The sequence below is a fragment of the Dermochelys coriacea genome, chromosome 3 (assembly GCF_009764565.3).
Source record: "Dermochelys coriacea isolate rDerCor1 chromosome 3, rDerCor1.pri.v4, whole genome shotgun sequence".
NCBI classification, from domain to species: domain Eukaryota; kingdom Metazoa; phylum Chordata; order Testudines; family Dermochelyidae; genus Dermochelys; species Dermochelys coriacea.
The window spans coordinates 45,962,953-45,986,190 of NC_050070.1; the positions used below are offsets into that span (position 1 = coordinate 45,962,953).

Consider the following 23,238-nt stretch of genomic DNA (forward strand, 5'->3'; position numbering starts at 1 on the left):
ACAAACATGGAAAACTGAATGCACAGATAACAGTGAAACAAACTAAACTAAGTGTTGTGAAATGCACAAAGTATACCAAAATAATCCCCCTCATCTTTCAGTTATGGTAGATTTAGGAGTCACCTATTGTCACATCCCTAGGCAACCTCCCCTTTCTGAGACCTTGAGTGCACCTCTTTCAAGTGGCAGGTCCATGCCTCCACTTCTCTTTGGAATGCAATCCCACAACCCAACCACTCTCGACTGGGTCTCCGCGTTATACCTTCCCAGCTGCCAACCAGGTTTCCTAGCAGGTCCAACTAGACTTGGACACTGCCAGAGTTCTCCTTCATGAGCTATGGTCAGTAATATCATGCAGTGACTCAGAAGCAGTTTCTCTGAAACAAAGTATGATTTAGTTGCCCAAACTGTACAGAGACCTCAGAGAAGTAGATTCAAAAAATAAAAAAAGACCTCTATGCATATTGTCTTAAATACTTTTGGCATTTCCCTCAAATCCCTAGGTAGACGCGATTTAGCTTTGGCGTCCCCTGTCCTTTCTGGGCACCAAATTATAGCAAGATGGCTGCAGACCCTGGCTCTCAAGTCTGTCTGTGTGCCAGTCTCACTGCACGCTAACTCTAGGTCCCCATCAGCTTCTAGATGAGTTGTTCACTCCCCTCTGCCCACTCCTTTCTGCCAGGAACACCTCTTTAAACCCACAGAGTCTTCTAATCTCAATCCTAGCCTTAGGAAGAGGAAAACATCCTAATCAATGGTGCCAGTCAGGCAGGTTCTTCCCCCAACTGATGGCCCAGCCATTGTTGTCTTAACTCCTCTGAAGCAGGTACCTGAGAGGCTGTCTTATCTGTGTCATCGTTTTACCCTTTTTTGGTACCTTAACAGCTCCCCTTTATAGCTTCCTTTGATTTGACTACATGAATTCAATCCACAGTAATGTATAATTCATTTTCTGAATTTGAAAACTGCACAGCTCTAGGAAAACAGCATACCTTAAGATACTCAAAGTTAAAGAATTTTTGAAGATTTAGTATAATATTTCATGTAGCGTAGCATTTGTTACAGTTTAGTTTGAGACATTACAGGCTTCCTTATCAGATAAAAATGTTAAATGTAACTAACTGGCATAAACCACACAAAGTCTGCAGACCTGAAAAACTGTATCACTCTGATCCTTAAGAGTGAAGCCTACTGATCTGACCAAATTCAGAATCAGGCAACTCTGGTTTTATTTCTAGGTTTATGCTTCAGTATCTGTAAAATGGGCATAGTTATGCATACTCACTTTTCCCCAGTGTTTTGAGTTCTACAAATAAGCAATACAAGCACTACTAATTAATTTTAATAAGTACATTTCTATACCCCTTTTTTACTGCTCTTGCCTGGAAGAACTACAGCAGCTTTCATTGATTTTCATCAACTTTCCAGATGCCTGCAATTTTTAAGTGCTGCATCATCTCTATAACATCTTAGCAAAGAAAGTTAGCTGGACTCTGCTCAGCCAAACAGGACTTTAAAGGCAAGATGGCAGAGAGGCAGGAACAATATAACCTAAAGGGTTCAGTGAGAAACATCAGCTTAAATAGACCAAACCAATCTTATAAATAGCTTATATTGTGTATAATTTACTAGATTCAAGCACTAAATTCAACCAGTTCCGCATGTTACTATCGCAGTCTTGCAAAATTATATTTGCCTGCTTCCTTGGGAAGAGTAAAATTCTTCTATTTTTCTTCTTCATAACAAGGGTGGGGCTGCAGATTAGTACTTAGGCTGGTAAATTTGTGTAATCTTTTTACAAGGCTGTAATGCCAAAAATAATTCTGTAATACACTGGACAGCTCAAGTGTATGATTTTATACACATTCCTGTTAGTGCAGACATAACCAGTTTAAGTACTCCATGAAATGGAAGTAGATTTTGATAGTATATGCGTATTAAAGTTCCTGGGGCATAATTTAAAACGCCATATTTTTGGCTCAGAACTGGGAACTTCCCTGCAAACTGCATTTTTGTAATACTCATGAGCCAGATTTTAGGACAATCAATTTCTGTTCCACCTCAGGAGCCACATAGACAAGGTAAACTGGAATTGCAAGAGGCCTCCTGTTCTACTATGTAGCAGGATTTATTTTCCCATTATTAAGAATCTAACAAAATTCTCCTCCCATGTTTGACTTGATGTGGTAACTAAAGTTAATCTGTTAACAGATTTCTACTTGGAAACATCATTTTTCTCAAGAGGAGACTATGAAGCATGTTTCTTTCTGTTTGATAATTATGCCCAAATTCTATTTCAGTTTACTTCTTCTGGAGATTCTTTTACAAGCTAAAGCAGACATTCATACAAAGAATAGAGGACTCTCCAGGCAGATGCCCTGTCTAGATACATATATTCACATACCAATGTTGTATTTGTACTATACTCATCTCAAAGTCTTCCCAACAATCCCTTTCTATTAGAAGTCAGTTCAACCCCTCAAAAAGCATCAACAGTAGTTTTCTGCTCCACTTTAGGCATGCATATGCTTTGTTCAGATAAGCAGTTTGGAAATTTGCTTCAGATTAGTTATATTTAGCCAATCCCTCCATAAACCTGGGGGGGAGGGAACCCCCTTTATTAGATCATTTATTCTGCCTCACAGATTGTTATCTGAATTCTGGTCTATGCTGCATGTTCATTTTATATTATATTAATTTCAGTAACTGTCTTCAGTAAGCAACAAAGCTATTGGGAAATGCTTAAGTGACTACAAGAATGAAAAATGAGGCACAAGCACATCAGCATCAACAGGAAATAACTTTTTAGTAAACAAGATTTATCTACATAGCCAAATAATCAAAAATGAATTATGTGATACATTCAGCTGCACTGACAGACCTGAACAGCAAGAGCTAGAACTGAGTTTAAATTCATCTCTTTCTCTTTTCAATCTGAAAATCACTTACATGACAAATGTTCATCAGGCCCACAGAGGCCATTCAGCCCACAGCCTTACATATGTACTTCTGAAAAAAGAAAAAAAAAAAGATAGCATCTAACCTTGGAAATGATGTCACAGTACAAAGAGCCTCATCTTCTTTCAACACAGAAGCAGCCTCCCGCCGTCGTTTCCTCATGTTGTCTTGTACAGTGTTAAATTCAGACATGGTTCCTCCATATGGCTGCCCAGGTGTCCCTTCAATCATATAGCTTCCATATTCTGGACGCCAAAGTGTTGGGTGGCTGGAATGAAAGAATAGCATAGTTTAAATATTTTTATACAACTGCAAAAGAGATAGATTATTAAGTATGAATTATAGGGAACACTAGAACCTTTGAGAAAGATCACATATTTCAAAAACCTACCAAGTCTCTAAAATTTTATGGAATTTGAAATTTGATAGCACCTATCTTGCGGTATGTGAGAGAAGTAGTAGTTTCTACCGTCCAAGTGGTGTACGATTGTGACTGATTTCTATTATGGGCAGAGCTAGTAGTGCCGCTTGTAGTTTAAGATAATTAGGGAAAGTGTTAGGCAAAGACCCTGTTTTCAAGTTGCTTACAACTTTGCCAAACTTCATCCATTTGGGCTGAAATTTTGCATGCTGGGTGTCCGCTGGAGGCTGATATTTTTTCCTGTTTAAGTATCACCTAAACTGTTCTGTTTTTTCCACGATCCAGTGTAGGGAAAAATACACTGTTTTGCACATGTTAAAAAATTCTTACATCTGTTTTGTTAAGAAGCTCTTGTGCCGCCATGCTTTGGAGCAGGGACTTACCATGGTGTCACAGATGTGCTTTTTGCTTTCTGTGACGGGGTGTACCGACCCCACACTGGTTCAGCAAGGGTTAAGCTCACTCTGAGGGCAGAGGAAGTCAAACCCCCTCATCCCTGCTGGAGCAGCTCAGCTCAGTCTGGGCTGACCCTCGAAGGGCATGGAGGTGCGTTGCAGGCTCCTGCAAAGAGACTGCCAGCACTCCAAGATATAGAGCCAGCTGGGCTGCAGCATCAACTGACCCTCAGCTGCCCAACACCAAAGATGGATGAAAGACCACAGAATCCCCGAGACTAGCTGTGGAAGGACTAATAGGAAGTAGCCCAGCGGAACTAAGCATTGATCTGATTGCAGAACGAGGGTTTGACTTAATTGTGTTTCAGAAGAATCCCTGCTGAGTCGGTGGCGAATGCCCCTGCTGCAAACAGGGCTAGGACCTGGTGGGCCATCCCATTCACTCCAGCCACTGGGCCACACTGGGCAGTCCCATTGACTCCGGCTGCTGGGCCGCACTGCCCTGCCACAGAGGGCTGCTGCACTGACACTGACCATTAGGCCATGCTGCTGTAGGAGCCAGAGCTGCTGTGGTGACTGGGGAGACTAGGCCACCTTACACTGTTACACCCCCTGATGGGGTGGATGTACCCCACAACACCTTTCCTGTGAAATTTTGCCCCAATGTGGCCAAGTTCTAAGTCTTTGAAAAAATCCATTTGCACATGCACAAAGATTAGTTAAGAGTTTGGCAGTTAAATTCTCCGAAGACCCCATCTGCACTAAGCATGTTCCATCCCAGGAATGCAATAGCTGAACAGAACTTTCCCAGCAATTGCTTCTTCTGGTTTATATGATGCTAGGCACAGAACTACGAGAAGGGAGACTCTCTCCTGTGATTTCTAGTATCCCTCTGCTGGCACCCGGGCAGGGAGGAAGACACCTGACTAGAATGCAGAGAGGTAGCAAATTGTGGGGTAGAAGTGTGGCCAGGTTGTGGTGCAAGGTCTGTAACTACTAGAAAACATTTTCCTCCAGAACCCAGAGAGAGTATATTCCCCTCTCAAAGCTTACTCTTGCTACCAGTTACTCTCTTAGCTCAAGTGGTAAAGGTCTCGGCTCTGACTCTGAAGGTCCAACCCCTCTGAAGACCCATACTGGGGAATCAATGTAGTTTATACGCTTTTTTTAAAAATCAGGAAATTGCATTAAAAAGGTGTATTAATCTATATTAAAAGAACAATAAACTTGCAAAGTCAAGCACTCAAAAAAGTGAGGAAAAGTCAGAATTAAGGTTGAATGTGTAGCCCTAATTCGAGCCCATGTATGTACGCATTATGATGCGGTCTTTAATAACAAAGTTCTCGTCCTGGGACTGGGCCAGGACCTCTGCCTCCTTCAGTGAGCTGTCATTTAATATTCTTTTTATTCTCATTCAACATGAGACCCCAGGCCTAATTTAATATATACCATACATATACTGCTAATAATACAAAATTATTAATTTCCTCCTTGGCATTTATCTTGCGCTCTTACAGTATCTGAATGCTTCAAACATTTGTCTTCACAATACCTCAATGAGATTAGGTGTTATCTTCATATTGCAGACGGGGAACAGAAATTGCCCAAAAAAGCCAAAATTGTCAAGTGTCAACTAAAGTTTTGGTGCCCAACTTGAAACACCTAAGGCCTGATTTTTTCAGAGAACTTAGCATTTTTATAGCGCTTTTTATGTTGAAAACACAAGTGCCATTTGAGACAGCTGCAGCTGAGTTGTCAACCATAGGATCTCATGTTGGGCACTGAGAAAAGAGGGAACAGGCACTTAAGGACAAATCAACATGTCGCAAAAAAAAAAAAAAAACCCCAAAAAAACCAACAAAAAAACAACCACCACCACACATCCCTGTGGCAGAGTCTCTCCGAGCCCAGGTCTACAGATTCAGACTTGGGCTCATGAGGATCACACTACAGAGCTAAAAAAATGCTGTGTAGATGTTTGGACTCAGGCTGGAGCTTTGGCTCTGAAACCCACCCTGTCCACAGGCTTCAGAGCCCAAGTCTCAATGTCTAAATGGCTTTTCAGTGTTGTAGCATAAGATGAAGTCTGTAGACCGAGGCTCTGAGTTGCACTGCCAGAGGGTTGGGTGGTGGGCTTATTTTTCGCCATTTTAGACGTATGCCAAAATGTTCAGTTGGCCAGAAAGGGCTGCCCAGCATCACACAGAAACTCCATGGCAGAGGGAGGAATAGAATCCAATTCTCCAGGGTAACATTCAACTGTGAGAACATCCCTTTCCTCTCCACCCCCCTCCTTCCAGCAATTCCCTGCTCAATTCACTACACAGCTTCCAACTTCTGCAACAAATACTCAGGCAGGAGTCCTACAGACGACAACCTCCTTCATCACACAAACCTGATTCCTGCCCAGAGCACCACCCATCCTGTGTACTGAATAAGGCAGGGATCCTCTGGGGGGGGGGGGGGGGGAAATCATACATGATTATATAATTAAAGATTGTACAATAGTGCATTTGCACAAGGAGATAAAAGAAACTGCTACTTACTTGGGATTTACTCTTTCCCCCTTCTCTTGCAGTGTATGAAGAACTTCTTCTCCAGTTAGTGACAAACGTACTTTCTTATGTTCATGATCAAAAGCTACCAACATATATTCCACCTATTGTAAATAACAAATGAAAATACACAAAATGTTAGCATTTAGGGAAAATTTTAAAAATGTTAAAAAACAGTAGGGAAAGTTATACACAAACTGATAAGAACCCCTGAAATAGACAGTTTCTTTGTATAGTACGTATCATGAAATTGTAAGTCTATTTAAATATTCAAATAAAAAAAGAGAATGTTAAATGCATTATATGTTTGTTATGTGAAGGGAAAAATTAAATTGCTAACTGTAAAATACTACTAACCTAGTTTCCATTTAATATCCAGCTCAGTTCAGTTATATAGTTTTGGATATCAAATTTGATGAGTTATTGGCAAAAAGTAGTTGCACTATGGATTTATTGTGCTGAGCATGTTAACGATATAAGCAAGTAGCTCTGAGTTAATTCAATATGTTTTAACATTTTTTTTATTTCAAAACAGGAGATGCAAACTATTGAAGACTGCTCAAAACAAAACAGTTATTTAAAAACATGAAGGATAAAAATGCGTTTCAACAGATCCCAACTAACATCAAAAAGACACTATATCATAGGTTCTCGTGAACAGCTAACAGAAATTCTAAACCCATGACATGCGCCAGGGTCTAGAATCAAACAGAGCCAAGATTTAACTAGTTTTTAATACATATATAATTTTTCATCATTCATTACCACTTCAACTGACTTACAACCATGCAAGAGCACTTTTAATTTTGTCCTCTTGCTTTGTTCTGTAATGAAAATATGCTGGTAGATACAGAAAAGTTATTTTCCTTCTCCCCCTTATTGCCTAATTCAGGAATCTGGGTGTGAGAGCCTCCACAAACTAAAAAGCAATTCTCAGCAAAACTATCTGATTTGGAGTTTGGATGCCAAGCCATTTGGAGACGAGAGCTCACATGGGGTACCTTCTTTCCCCTTCACAGAGTCTAATCACTATTCAACACAGCACTGTCACAATTAACAGTTATATGTGCATTTGTGGTCCTAGTTGCAGGGAGAGTGCAACTTGTCAGTTTCATTTAACTAAACTGTCTGCTGCCAGTTCCTTTACAAAGATGTCCTAATGCTCACAAGAAATCAGCATCTGGATGAAGAGCTAGCGCAAACCAAACCCAGACAAGATTTAAGTGAAGTTGGTTGGTTGGAAAAAATAGTTCAAAAAACTAGCTGGGTCGCTCTCCTGCTTCCCTTCTAAGGTTCCTACCCCCCCTTCAAAGTGAGGTGATGCCTTGAGCTCCTGGTAGATCACCAACTGAAAATTATAATATGGAGAAATATCTTCTTTCATCTTCAGCCTGTCAGACTTTATCCCTTCCTCTTGGATGAGGAGAGGCTGACAATCAACACATTAGCCATCTCCTTCTAGATTACTGGAATTATCTGCACCTGTTGGTAGAGGTAGAACCAGTCCAAATAATCCAGCTTGTATAGAATGCAGTAGCTCATCTCAGCACGACCTACAGCGGTGAGATCATGACCTCTGTGCTCCAATCTCACCACTGGCTATTAGTCTTATGTGATTAAAACCTTGAAAAATGGTTTTAAGGTCATAAATCAGCTACCTCACTGACCCTCATCTCCACTTATATATCTCTAGGACAGCTGCATTCCAAGACAATACAGCTAACAAGAATTAGGATGAAAAGTACGAGAGCCAGAGAAAGCATTCTTAGCAGAGAGAGGGCCAATCGTTGAATAAATTGTCAGTGATTTCTTTAGGTTTAACATTGGGGGGGAAAAGTAACATCCATAGAAAAAGCTCTAAGGGGCCTTAGAATTGGACTTACAATAACCAATCAGCATTAATACCAATATACAAATATTAATTCCATCAGCCTTAAATAATCAAGCCTTATCTCAGACAGCGCCAGTGCAATAAAAAGAGACTCTTAAAAAAATCCTCACCCCTATGTTTTACTCAAATCCCTAACAAACAGAGGGCTGTGTGTGTGCCTGGAGCGTCACCAAGTTCAGACCATTTTGGATCAAGGAAGGAGAGCAAGTTCTAAGGTCCTGTAGTTCTAGCAGAGTATACCCAGTCAGTAGCCCCCTCTCTTTTATAATACTGGAGATCCAGTTCAAGAGCCACTACCGACCTCACAATAGGTGATCTCAGGTAGGCAAGATCCAGGCCATTTCAACTTTCTAGGTAATGAAAACCATCTTAAACCTCTACCCAGAGAACAGCTGACAGCCATGCAGAATCTGGAGCAACTCCCAGCAAGATGCCCTGCTCATTAAATGAGCTGCGGGTATTCCTCACAAGTTTAATTCTCCAAATAATTGTAAGGTGTAGTTCCATGTGCAGTGCATTGCAAGTCGACTCTTGGGGTAAAAAAGGCATAGATAACAGTAGCAGGGTCTGCATCCAAAAGCTGACCTGGTTATTGCGGCAATAATCATTGAACAGCAGCAGAAGCAGGAAGTTTAACATACATCCAAGTTGCAATCTCTGGCAGGCTAATGGGGAATGTACTACTTTAAAAGGTTTCCGAGTAGCAGCAGTGTTAGTTCGTATTCACAAAAAGAAAAGGAGTACTTGTGGCACCTTAGAGACTAACAAATTTATCTGAGCATAAGCTTTCGTGAGCTACAGCTCACTTCATCGGATGCATTCTGAAGTGAGCTGTAGCTCATGAAAGCTTATGCTCAAATAAATTTGTTAGTCTCTAAGGTGCCACAAGTACTCCTTTACTTTAAAAGGGACTGTATTTCCTCTTCTATCTCCTCTGGCTACTTCCCACAGTCCACCATCACCACCTCCTTCTTGTTTAGTTTGAGCTTCAGACAGCTATCTTAGCCACGCCCCAATCTCAAACTACACAGTGGCTGAAGCACTGAGCTGCACAAGACAGACATACAGTTGGGCATCATTAGCATACTGAAAACACCGCACCCATACCTCCTTACAAACACTCCTAACAACCCCAAACACACGTTGAACAGCACCCCACACTCAAGAGCCATGTTGAGAATATGAACAACTATTCTCAATTGCACAATTGTGTTCAGACTCGTCCTGAGTCTTAGAGCTTTTGAAACATGCTGCAACAACCTCCTTTTTGACATAGCTTTCCCATTATACTAAGAAGGGTTTTTTATTTTATTTTATTTTTTTAAAATTTAAACAAAAATAAAGCCCCACAAATATAGCTAGAATTACCTCAAACCTGGAAGAATGAAGACCAAATTCCACTGTAAAGTCAACTATAGACAATAAGATGAGAGCTACAAAGAACTCTGAGATAACTTAAGGAAGCAAACTTGATCCTATCAAAATGATTCATAATGTGAACACATTAGTAAACCATCTCCCTTATTCACGCAGCTGTCGATGTAACAACTGATCTTGTATCCAAAGGATCTGACTGACAGCTCCACAGCCTTCCTAACAGAAGGATCTGCTGTTAATTATTGAGGGGGGGGGAAAAAAAAAAATCAAGTAGCTGTCAACAATCCCAGGCAATCCACAGAATTTGCTTGCTAATGTAGGTTACATTGAATGAACAGTTTTAAACAATTTAAATTTAAACCTGTCAAAAGTCTTCTCTTGTATCTAGGTAAAAAAAATGTGGTATATTCAGACTTCACATGTTTGCATGATGGAGCCAGGGCTTACTGTAAATAGACAGAAAGCATGTGATGAACCAATGGTAAAGTTCAGAGGACAATAGTCACTGGTAAGTTTCAGTGGGAATTCATTGCCTACAATATAGCTGTAAAAGTCTTGCACTCTTTATGTGGAATTTTGCCCGGCATTGTTAGTTATGTAGCTTTGTTAGGTCCTTCTGTAGTTCTTCACTTTTCTCCCTAGTTTTAACTAGCCTGTATTACAGAGGTGGGCAAACTACAGCTGCGGGCCACATCCGGCCCACAGGACCCTCCTGCCCAGCCCCTGAGCTCCTCCCATGCTGTTCCCCCTCCCCTGCAGCCTCAGCTCAGGCGGTCGGGCTGCGAGCTCCTGCCGGGCAGCGCAGCTGCAGAGTCGCAGCCTGACCCGGTGCTCTATGCTGCGCGCTGGCATAGCTGGCTCCAGCCGGGAGGCACAGCTGCCTGTCCTGGTGCTCTGGGTGGCACGGCTGTAGTGCCGCCAGCATTGGTGCTCCAGGCAGCACGGTAAGAGGGCAGGGAGCAGGGGGGGTTGGATAGATGGCAAGGGAGTTTGGGGTGGAGGTCAGGGGGCGGGGGTGTGGATAGGGGTCAGGGTGGTCAGAGGGCAGGGAACAGGGGGGTTAAATGGGAGCAGGGGTCCAGAGGGGGGGCAGTCACAACGGAGAGGGGGAGTTGGATGGGGCAGCGGGGGGCAGTCAGGGGTGGGAGGTCCAGGCACAGTCAGGGGACAGGGAGGGGTGGATGGGGCAGGGGTCCCAGGGGGGCTGTCGGGGACAGGGAACAGGCGGGGTATGGATGGGGCAGGAGTCCCAGGGGGGCCAGGCCACGCCTAGCTGTCTGGGGAGGCAGAGACTTCCCTAACTGACCTTCCATACAATTTCAGAAACCCGATGTGGCCCTCGGCCAAAAAGTTTGCCCGTCCCTGCTGTATTAGAACAAGTTACCAGTGTACATGTCCGACAAAAAGCATTGCTAGGAATCCCTAATGGGGCAACATGCCTTGCCATTTTAAGGGAATAAATTGTTCAGTGACAGACTGGAGACTGCATGCCCCAGAAACATTCCAAATCTGCAATGAAAGCAGCTAGTCCCTTGTTTCTCTGACTGGTACAGGCTGAAGTAATTCTGACAGGAGGTAGTTGAGTTCACTACTTCCCTCCCTAAAGAGGAGGACACTACATTTTGCTGGAGTGGCCAGACTGGTCTGTTCACTAGCTCTTGAAGGAGTCATAGCAAGCTTGCCTTGGTGGGGGAGGAGGAAGGATCTTGCATGGATCACGATAAATGGAAAACGCACATCCACAGAAAAATAAACCTAGCGATCATGGAAGTTAAGTATATTAAAAAGGTAAACCAACCCTGCATGCAATCTAAGAAACTCAATATAACAGAACCTAACCTTGTGGCATCACATACGAAAATAACTGTTGAGGGAAGAAACAGTGGTCTTTCCTTGTGCTGCTCTCCTGCCATCACCATAATATATAGCTACTGCTACTTCTAGGGAAATTCTGTGCCAAAAAATTAAAATTTATGCAAAATTCTGTATCTTACTGTCAAAACAACACAATATAATCATACCAGTTTCAAATATTTTGGTAATTTATTTTAAAATACCGGTCAGAAAATATACCTAACAATGCAGACCAAAAAAACCAAACCAAAACAAAAAAAACCCCTAGAAAACGTTTCTTGACAAATAGATTCCTTATGAGGCCTATGAATACACAACTGAGTAGTAATTCATTTAACTACAATACAGAAATGTATTTGTTGAACCCCCCAGAAGCAGTGCAAAGGCTTGGGGAAGTCTGTGGTAATATAGGAGCTCTGGGAGAGGGAAGTAATTGCTGGGAAGAAGTCTACCAGTGAACCTGGAGGGTTGCTGGGTATAGATAGGAGAATTATGGAAGAGTTGGGTATGGGTTTGTTAGGGAGTTGGGGGAACATCTCAAACTCTGCTAACCCCTAGCAAACTCTGGTTAACCCCTAGTCTCTCCCATTCAATCAAACACATCTGCCCCTGCTCCAGTGTGTCCCTGCACCCACGCTCAACCACTTCTCCTCCCCCCTGTGGCCCCACAGCCTTCTCCTCCATCCCCACATGTCCCTGCACAATCACTCCCATTCAGCCCCTGGCTCAATGCTGTCACCCCACTAGCTCCTGTGCCCTCACCCTAGTCTGTCCCTCCAAATAGCTCATCTAAACCCAGTCTGTGTGAACCCCCAGAAGCTCCATGGACCACACTCTGTCTGTTCCACCCTTATCCCTGGTTTCCACTGGCAGGGCACTGTGAGGGAAGCAACCTCCACCCCCGCCCTTTCTGTGACTGGCTGCTCCAGCCCAGAGCCAGCTGCCCTCTCTTTTGGCACCACAACCACCTCTGTTGGGAAAAAGTTGTCACTACAGCAGCTCTCCTGGCAGAATGTATTTTCGGGGGGGGAGGGGGGAAAATGTGCGGGGAGGACATGAATTCTGCACAGGGGCAAAGTGCAGAATTCCCCTAGGAGTATATTGTATAACAGTTCCGGATCATCCTTACTTCACCATTATATCTGATAGGTAAAGGGCATAGAGCAATAGCCTGCTACAAGAAGGATATATGAAATGGTATTATTTTAATGGTCAGGAGCACTTCTCAGGATAAGAATTTTCTGACTCTTCAGATCTCTACAGCCAAGGCTACAACCCCAACTCCTAGACAAATCTTGAATCATCCTCTGTGGGATAGAAGCAGATCACTAGCTACAAAGAAAGCCAAAAACAGTTGCGTTCAGCTAGTCCTGCAGTGAAGAGAGGTAATCTCTGCTATGGGAAGTGTTAGCACACTTTAAGGGACAGTCACGTTCTGTACATTTCCATTTCTGCACATTACATATAATCTCGTTTGGAAGCAATCCTTAGATTTATTCACACACACACACACACACACACACAGGTATAGTTGCTCAAGCAATATATCCCCACGATGCAAACACTAAATGTAAGGAAATCAAATTGAGGCAGTAGCTTGTGCTGAGTGCAACATTAGTCCACCATATCATGACACTCCAGTGCACCACACCAAATCCCTAACATGCCCATTTACAGTATCACACTAAGTGTTCAGAAAACTAAAAACAATCACTACAGTCCTGGGGATGGCAAAGTGGGACTGCAGATACCCATAGGGATGTGGTGACGGGGCAGATGTGCCTGACTGAATGGGAGAGACTTGGGGTCAGCCAGGGTCTGCACAGGAGAGGCTTCCCAACACCCTAACAATCCCACCCCCACAAGAAAAAGCTTCCACCCACACTCAACCCTCCAGGTTCACTCCTAAGCTCCTTCCTTCTCCCTCAGCTTCTCCGTTACCCCTGAATCCCCCAAGCCATTGCACTGCTTTTGACAGATGCAGGAAATACAGTTCTGTATTGTAATTTAAATGAATTACACAAAAGTTCTGTACTAATATGCTTAGTACGGAATCTGCATAGATGCAGAGACTGTTGGTCCTTCAAATCAGTTGAGACTGAGCCAATCACAACACGTCTTCCAATCTTCTCTCGTTCTGGCCATCCTTCACCATGCTTGTCCATACCTCTTTGTTAGGAAATCATCCCACCTCTTTGGAGGCCAACTGCGTGACCGTTTCTGTTCTCACGGAAACCACTCGGATATAGCTGCGGTCCATCTGTTGTCGCTGAGTTGGACCACATGTCCCGCCCACCATGTTTTGCTGAGCCCGCTTTCAACAACGTCTCAAACTCCAGACTGCTGCCTAATTATTTCGCTGGGGACGTGATCGCGGCACGAAATGCCCAAAAATGTTCGTTCCATTGCCCTCTGCATGACAGACAGTTGATGTTCTTCAATCTTTGCCAGCAACCATGTTTTGCTTCCATATAAAACATTGCTGGAAGCACGATAGAGTTAAAAAGATTCGCACGACTTGTTTTGCTGATCTTTCCTTGAAGGATCTCCTTGATGTCACTGAATGCGCACCATCCAGCTTTTTTCCTGCACGACAGTTCGCCTTTCTAAATCGTGGCGCATGTTGACTTCCTGGCCCAAATAAAAGTATTTATCAACCTCTTGGATCTGCTCACCTCCAAGAGTTATTTGGGTTCTTGGCAGAATACGTGATCTCACTTTTGACTACTTTTCGCGTTCAGTTCTTTAAGCATTCTCTCATGCTGAGCTGTATTTTTGGCTATCAGCACTATATCATCTGCTCACTTGAAATGGTTTAGCCGCTCACCGTTGACATTAATCCCGCCTTTCAAGTCTGCTCGTCGAAAAACCAATTCAAGACAGGCTATGAATAATATTGGTGAAACTTTCTCAGTGGGGATTTGGAGGGAAGTATCGAACAGCAATATGTTTGTGCTGCAGCCAGAGTTCACTTCCTTTAGTAATGCGATATATTTTGCGCCGATGCCTTGTTCTGAAAGAGCTTCAAGAACGGTGTTAGTCTCTACGCTGTCGAACGCCTTCTCATAGTCCATAAAGGCAATGCACAAAGGGAACTTGTATTCCCTTGAACGCTCTAGTAGTTGGTTTAGCGTGAAGATGTGGTCTATCGTGCTGAAATTCCTAGGGAAATCTATTTGTCCAAAAATAATAAATAGACAGACCGACCGACCGACCAGATTCTTTTTTTTGGTCTGTATTGTTAGACGTACTTGCCGAGATATTTTGAAATAACTTACCAAAATAATTGTAACTGGCATGATTATATTGCATTATTTTGACAAATACAATATGCATAATTTTGAAATATTGTGTGCAGAATTTTTAATTTTTTGGCGCAGAATTCTCCCAGGAGTATAATGTGCCTCTAATGGTAGATTTGAATCTGGAATCCTCCCCTCTCGCAGCATCTCAGAGCCCAGGCACCAGCCGGAGCCCGAACATCTACACTGCAATTTTATAGCCCCATATGCCAAGTCCAAGTCAGCTGATGTAGGCCAGCTGTGGGCATTTAACTGCAATGTAGACATATCCTCCGAGATTAAGGGAAGAGGGAGCAAAATGACACTGGAAGCAGAGCATGAGTAGCTTTTCCACCTTTAGTTATTCAAGCTCCATAGCGTAAGAACAGAAGATTTTATTGGCACAAGACAGATGGTATCATTGCTTATAAGAGTCCAGAGGAGGACTATTTTTGTAGAAAGAACGAGGAGTACTTATGGCACCTTAGACACTAACCAAATTTATCTGAGCATAAGCTTTCGTGGGCTAAAGCTCACTTCATCAGATGCATGCAGTGGAAAATACAGTAGGAAGATAGATACACACTCACCATGAAAAAATGGGGGTTGCCCTACCAACTCTTAACGAGACCAACCAATTAAGGTGTGCTATTATCAGCAGGAGAAAAAAAAAAAAGTGTGTGGTGATAATCAGGATGGCCATTTCCAACAGTTGACAAGAAGGTGTGAGTAACAGTAGGGGAAAAATTAGCATGAGGAAATAGTTTTTAGTTAGTGTAATGACTCATCCACTCCCAGCCTTTATTCAAGCCTAATTTAATGGTGTCCAGTTTGCAGATTAATTCCAGTTCTGCCGTTTGTCATTGGAGTCTGTTTGACTTTTTTTTGTTGAATAATTGCGACTTTTAGGTCTGTAATTGAGCGTGCAGGGAGGTTGAAGTGTTCTCCGACTGGTTTTTGAATGTCATAATTCTTGACATCTGATTTGTGTCCATTTATTCTTTTGCATAGAGACTGTCCAGTTTGGCCAATGCACATGGCAGAGGGGCATTGCTGGCACATGATAGCATACATCACATTGGTAGATGTGCAGGTGAATGAGCCTCTGATAGTATGGCTGATGTGATTAGGTCCTATGATGGTGTCCCTTGAATAGATATGTGGACAGAGTTGGCAACAGGCTTTGTTGCAAGGATAGGTTCCTGGGTTAGTGGGTTCTGTTGTGTGGTTGCTGGTGAGTATTTGCTTCAGGTTGGGCGGCTGTCTGTAAGCAAGGAATGGCCCGTCTCCCAAGATCTGTGAGAGTGAGGGATCGTCTTTCAGGATAGGTTGTAGATCTTTGATGATGCACTGGAGTGGTTTTAGTTGGGGGCTAAAGGTGATGGCTAGTGGCCTTCTGTTACTTTCTTTGTCCTGTAGTAGGTGACTTCTGGGTACTCTTCTGGCTCTGTCAATCTGTTTCTTCACTTCATCAGGTGGGTACTGTAGTTGTAAGAACGCTTGATAGAGATCTTGTCGTTGTTTGTCTCTGTCTGAGGGGTTAGAGCAAATGTGGTTGTAACTTAGAGCTTGGCTGTAGACAATGGATCATGTAGCGTGGTCTGGATGAAAGCTGGAGGCATGTAGTAAGTATAGTGGTCAGTAGGTTTCCGGTATAGGGTGGTGTTTATGTGACCATCGCTTATTAGCACTGTAGTGTCCAGGAAATGGATCTCTTGTGTGGACTGATCCAGGCAGAGGTTGACGGTGGGATGGAAATTGAACATCCTACTATAGAATTGCTTATGTCTACTGTGTCAGAGCAATACTGGGACCCAAATTTTTAAAGCAGTGTTCCTATGCATACCCAAAGATGCATAGGTTTGGCCTAATGGAATAAAAACTTGTAGTTCAGTAAAAGTTATATTAACTCCCTGGTTTTATTCATTTAAATTAATATGAACTTCTATATGACAAGTACTGAACCCGCAGAAAAAATGCACGACAAAGGTTTTATATAGACCCCACTTTAGGTTCAGAAATAAAAGATGAGATAGAAAATATGTTGGTATTTTAGTTCTTTGAGTTTATGCCACTGCAGACAGAATTCAAGCAGCAATGCGGGTGGTGGGAGAGCAGCTCATGTTTTAGATAACAAAAACAGACTAAGCTGTAAGCGTTTGCTTGTCCCTCTCCCTCTAGTTACATTAGGACAGGATATTTTGATCTTTTGCACGTGGTGTTAGATGACTAGAGGATGTCCTGTGAAGCGCATACCACGAACCAGGAAGCAGGGTTATTGAAATCTAACCCCAGAGATTATAGTCATTTGTATACAGCTAAAGAAAAAAAAATGTGGAACATTAAACAACAAAGAACTCCTTTCTTTGACCACTGTACCACATGACACAGAGGGGTGTAATACTGTAAAGAGAGAACATAAATAGTCACATTTACAATATAAATCTAACATCAAAGGCCTTACTTATTTATTGTATTTAAACATTTGTTTGTACAACTGTTTTCTACTCCACATGGGTTTAGTTTGTTCATAGACCAATAAAGGAACATTAGTCAAAGCCAGAATCATAACTCTGCTTCCTTTTTAAATAAAGTCTAGTTCTTGTTTGAATTTGAATTTTACAGAAAGAAGGAAGTTCAGAGCAGTAATCAAAAGGTTCTCTACCACAGTAGCCCCAAATATTCGATGATCAAAGCTACTATTAAAGTCTCTGAGGAGGGCTTGAAAAATCCATTGACCAATTGGTGAGAGAACCTGCAACAATTTCTGACAAATTTTAGCTCTCATTGAAAAAAAGTTCTAGCCTTTATGGGTTGCAAAAATAACCTTCCAGAAGTGAACCATTATAAACCAATTCCCTGCTGAAGCTCTTATCTGTGACAAGCACTAAGAAATTAACAAAACTCTTATCAATTTAATGTATATCATTCACAACCAGATGGACAGCAGTGAAAAAAACTCAGGAATAATAGTTTTTTAAAGCAGCAACATAAAATCAGGAGCAAAAGCAAGCACAGGGAAGAACCCAAAATAGGAAGAACAAGAAAAGGGTAGAGTAATAGAACCCCTCCCCTCTCCTCGCAGCTAAGAGGCTCTGGACGGGAAAAGAAATAGGAAGCCCTTTCTCTCTTCCAGTACTTGGGTGGATACTAGGGTGGAGGGAAGGGAGAGAAGCAGAGTACCAATTTTATCATATGCCTCCTAACCAGAGGAGGATATGAGAGACTGAATCCCCTTCCATCCCTCAAGTAGGATTCAAGAGTGGCACCTTCTCCTCACGTGGTAGTGGAGGGCTGGGCTTCTCACCAGGGCATTGCCCTGGACTTCACCAGTGTCCCGAGCTCAATTCTTGTCTTTCCTATCTTCCTCAACCTAACAGGTCAAGTCTTCTGTATATGAGGTGTCTAGTAAATATTTCAAATCTGGCCTCTCTGCCAGTGTAGAGGTCAGGAGGTAAACTGTACCAGCCTGAAACACTGCAGTAGTACTGACTATGCAGAAATACAACAGAGATCAGCAACCCCAAAGTTTCACGTTTACAGTGGCAAGATCTGATATTTCCATTTGAAGTATTCCTTCAATGTACATCTATGGTGCTATAGTGTCTTACAAAAAATCTATCTATATCTACAAAGACAGAGTACCACCCACAAGTAGCTCACAGTCTAAGGCATGTCTACACTGCCACATGTCAGCAAAACTTATGGCGCTCAGGAGGGTGAAAACACCCCCCCCCAGCCCTAAACAACATAAGTTTCACCGGCATAAGTGTAGCAGTCAGAGCTCTTGCGTTGACATAGAGCGGCTACATAAGATCTTTTACAACGGCGTAGCTGCACTGGTAGAGCTGTGATGCTGTAAGTGTATTGTAGACGAAGACAAGACCCACAGAGGAAATGAAGGGGAGGATGGAGGCAAAGGCTAGGTGATCACAGGGACATTGGAGAGGTTAATATGTACTATTTACACATCTTGAGGGTTGAGGCTTCTTAAAAAAAAATATGTAAAATATTTAGCTTAAGCTCTCCTCTGAAGTGGGTTTTGATAAGGATACTAAAAGACAGTAAGGAGGTGATATGCCTGAAGGCAGAGAGATGGGCATCGAAACACCACAAAGCAAGCAAATTAGTAGCCTTGTCTATATTAAGATTTAAAGGTGTAACACTATCTGACACAGTTTTAAAACCTAGTGTAGACCCTAGGCTTTTCAAAAGTGTCAGCTAACGTGTGTTAACACCTTTAAATCCTGGCTTAGAAAAGGCCAACATGATCAATACAGCAGATGCAGTCATACAAATGTTAGGGACATGCTAAATCTTCTGTTTGTATCGGAATAATGCTATTGTCCTACTTTTTGTATTTAGTCAAATTGTGCTCTGAGAAAAAGCATGAACAAGCAGTCATGTGGCAACTAATCTAATCATTTATGAGTGCTGCTTTTCTCATGTGGCACACAGGCAAGTAGCGATTAAGACAGCTACCATTCAAATGCAGCCAGTCATGCTGTATTTGGCTAGGGGCCAAAACTGTGTAGTTTTTCATGAAGGAGAAGAGTTTAAAAAAAAATATATCCCGTTTTCAGAATTTTACTGTCTGGAAGGATAATTTGCAGAGGCTTAAAAGAACTGACATGACCCAACATTTTAGTTTTGTAAAAACAAGCTTTTACAAAACTTAAAGACCAATACAAGTGTTTCTACAAACTTAAGATGCCAAGGAATTGATTTAAAACAGCATTCTTCTGCAGCATATGAAACCAATTCATAGTAGCAATAAATAGAACCTGAGAATGAAAGTCAGTTCATTCATCATCATTCTCCATGTTGAGAGAAATACACAAAGTAAACAAAGAGCATAAACAGTGATGAACATATGCCTTTTTAAAATGCTCACTTCTAATAGCATTAGTAACATAGGTAAAAAAAAAAAATGTATTTTAGGTGACTGTCAATTTGTATCTTCACCTAGCTGAAGTTTAAGATTTACATATAGATAACTAGCAACACAGGCAATGCTATAACCAGATCAGACAGCTGTCCATGTATTCAACTATTCGGTTTTTGACAACGGCTAGTACCCAATGCGTCAGAGGAAAGTTAAAGACAATCTGCAGGGGACCATTATGGAATAACCTACTCACATGGTTAGGTTTTTTTCCTATCCCCCTCAGAGGTTGGCTAGTGACCCGAAGCACGAGGCTTTCTTACTTTTTAAAACCTTACTATTGTAATTCTGGGTATACTTGTCATTCATGAAAGCGTTAGACTTTTTTTTTCAATTCTGTTAAGTTCTGGGCCTCAAAGATATTATGTAACAATGGGTTGCACAGGATAACTGTGTTGTACAAATAAAAATATGTTTGCAGCTTTTCAATTTCAATGATTTATTCTTGCAAGTTGAGAAGGTTAAATCTTCAGTTTACATTTTCTGCACATCAGGTCATTGGGGAGGCGGGGGTTTGGTCTCCTCTCTAAACTCTTTTCAACTTCTCTTCTTATGGAAGATTTTCCTTTATTCATTTTTACTGTCAAGTCTCCAAAACTCTTTTCTCTCTCTTTTTTTTTTTTTTTTTTTTTTTTGGAAAGAGACAAAAAACAGAACTCAGATTCCAAATGACTGTAGCCCAGATTTATATAACAGTATTATTTTTTGGCCATATTCTCCATCCATGTCTTGTGGAGTCTAACTGTTCACTTTTCTGGGGGACCACCACTCCATATGGAACACATCTCTTTTGAGTTGTGCGCAATGACACCCAGATTCTTTTTTCCTCATCTGCTTCAGTTAATTTACAACTATTCAAAAATCATATGGGCAATAATACAACTGTCAAAGACCCATCAGTTTCACTCTGTGACGGCTGCTGCTGGGAACAGCTTTAAACAGCATCTGAGGACTGGCACAGGATCTAGCTCTGGAAAGCACCATAAAAGATGGGAGAAAGTTAAATTACTAGAGTTTTATTACCATCCATGCAATGAATATGTCTCTTCCATATTTGTCAGACAACTACTAGCCAGAGACAACATCTCTGTGTAGATTCCAGGACTATATTTTAGTAAAGAAACCAGCTTGCCCTTCCCTTTCACAGCACATGGGAAGGAGTGCTTGGCTTCTTGCCCAGGTGTTGCTCTTGGCAATGGTGCCACTCATTTTAGTTCTCTGGTTTAGCATAAGACCATAAGAACAGCCATACTGGGTCAAACCAAGGGTCCACCTAAGCCCAGTATCCTGTATTCCAACAGTGGCCTAAACCAGGTGCTTCAGAGGGAATAAGCAGAACAGATTCAGATTCATAGATACTAAGGTCAGAAGGGACCATTCTGATCATCTACTCCGAACTCCTGCACAGCGCAGGCCACAGAATCTCACCCACCCTCTCCTACAAAAAACCTAACCTATGTCTGAGCTATTGAAGTCCTCATATCATGGTTTAAAGACTTCAAGAGCAGAGAAGCCTCCCTCAAGTCACCCATGCCCCATGCTACAGAGGAAGGCGAAAAACCTCCAGGGCCTCTCCAATCTGCCCTGGAGGAAAATTCCTTCCCAACCCCTAATATGGCGATCAGCTAAACCCTGAGCATATGGGCAAGAAACCCTGAGCATATGGGCAAGAACAGATAGTCATCAAGTGATCCACTCCATCTCGCCCATTCCAAGCTTCTGGCAAACAGATGCTGAGGACACTTCAGAGCATGGTTTTGCATCCATGCCCATCCTGACTAATAGCCATTGATGAACCTAGCCTCCATGAACTTATGTAGTTTTTCTTTGAACCCTGTTATAGTCTTGGCCTTCACAACATCCTCTGGCAAAGAGTTCCACAGTTCGACTGTGCGTTGTGTGAAAAAATATTTCCTTTTGTTTTAAACCTGCTGCCTATTAATTTTGTTTGGCTATCCTTAATTCTTGTGTTATGAGTAAATAATACTTCCCTATTTACTTTCTCCACCTGCCATGATTTCATAGACCTCTATCATATCCCCTTTAGTCATCTCTTTTCCAAGCTAAAAAGTCCCAGCATTCTCTCTCCTCATATGGAAGCTGATCCATACCCCTAATAATTTTTGTTGCCCTTTTCCCAAGCACATATTTGAGATGGGGTAACTACATCTGGACAACAGAATTCAAGATGTGGGTGTAGCATGAATTTATATAGAGGCAATATTATATTTTCCTATTATCTATCCCTTTCTTAACGATTCCAAACATTATTAGTTTTGACTGCAGTTGCACTTTGAGTGGATGTTTTCAGAGAACCAACCACAACGGCTCCAAGATCCATTGTGTGATAACAGCTAATCTAGACTCCATTTTATATGTATGTTCTCCAGCGTGCATTACTTTGCATTTCTCAGCATTGAATTTATTCTACCATTTTGTTGCCCAGTCTCCCAGTTTTGTGAGAATCCTTTGTAACTCTTTGAAGTCTGCTTTGGACTTAACTCTCGAGTAGTTTTGTATCATCTGCAAAATTTTGCCACCTCACTGTTCACCCTTTTTTCCAGCATATTTATAAATGATCTGAACAGTACTGCTTTTGGTACAGATCTGTGGAGACCTACCACTATTTTCCTCTCTCCATTCTGAGAGCTGACCATTTATTCCTACTATTTGTTTCCTATCTTTTAATTAGTTACCAATCCACTAGAGGACCTTCTCTCTTATCCCATGACAGCTTACTCTGCTTCAGAGCCATAGGTGAGGGACCTTGTCAACGGCTTTCTGAAAATCTAAGTGTACCATACCTACTAGATCACCCTGTGACACTGCACCACATTCTTCAGTGATATATCTATCTATGCCAAAGTGCCAACGAAGGCTCGGAGCAACTGAAGGAACTGGTTCTTCAGCTTCTGGCAGCGCGTGTGTAAGTAAAACAGAGGATTATGGCAAAAAATATGATGCAAGATGGGTCATGTGAGAGGTCAGGATTTGTTGAAAATATTTGAATGCATGTATCATTTTTGTATCTGAAGTTATGAATATTCACTATGTATCTGTATTTCAAATGTACTTATACCTGGGTAATGCCTACTACATAATCAGTCTATATAGTTGGTGGGGAAGAGCCTATTCAGGGCAATGGGCCATTAGGAAAAAACAATCCTTTGGAGAATCTTATCTTCCACCTAGCAAGCCTTCCTGCGAACGCTCCAAACAGCCTATAAATAATGGCTGCTATGACTCTACGCGGACATGTGATCAGGCTACATGATTCTTGACTCCATCTTGAGATGTCAGTATTTTCCCACAGACTGGTCTGGGAACCAAGCTTTAGAACAAAGGTTCCTGCCCTATACAAGAGCTATATAAAGCAGGGAGTGACATCAGCTGTGGTTCTTCACTCCCCACACAGGAAGACTCCTGGAAACACCTGAGGAAGAGAGACTGAGCTGGGGGAGGTGCTGAGCCCAGGCTAAAGGGATTTCTAGCCTGTGAATGAAACATCTGGGGATCCCAAGCTGTAAAGCAAGTGCAGCTTGCCGCTTAAGAAGCTGCAGC

At 42.1% G+C, this 23,238-nt stretch overlaps 1 protein-coding gene across 4 annotated transcripts in view; it reads right to left on the minus strand.

Moving 5' to 3' along the window:
- GCLC (glutamate-cysteine ligase catalytic subunit) overlaps positions 1 to 23,238 on the minus strand; it is a 56,824-nt gene that overhangs the window by 26,216 nt on the left and 7,370 nt on the right. The window contains exons 1-3 of one of the 4 annotated variants that reach the window (XM_043510373.1): positions 18,013 to 18,208; positions 6,321 to 6,433; positions 3,044 to 3,226 (exon numbers count right to left, since the gene is read on the minus strand). In XM_043510373.1, the coding sequence (XP_043366308.1) occupies positions 3,044 to 3,226; positions 6,321 to 6,424 (287 nt within the window). In that variant the 5' untranslated portion in view covers positions 6,425 to 6,433; positions 18,013 to 18,208. Of the gene's footprint in view, positions 1 to 262; positions 376 to 3,043; positions 3,227 to 6,320; positions 6,434 to 7,629; positions 7,781 to 18,012; positions 18,209 to 23,238 lie in introns of those variants that run through there. The other 3 variants (XM_043510372.1, XM_038393684.2, XM_043510374.1) reach the window with 3 other exon arrangements.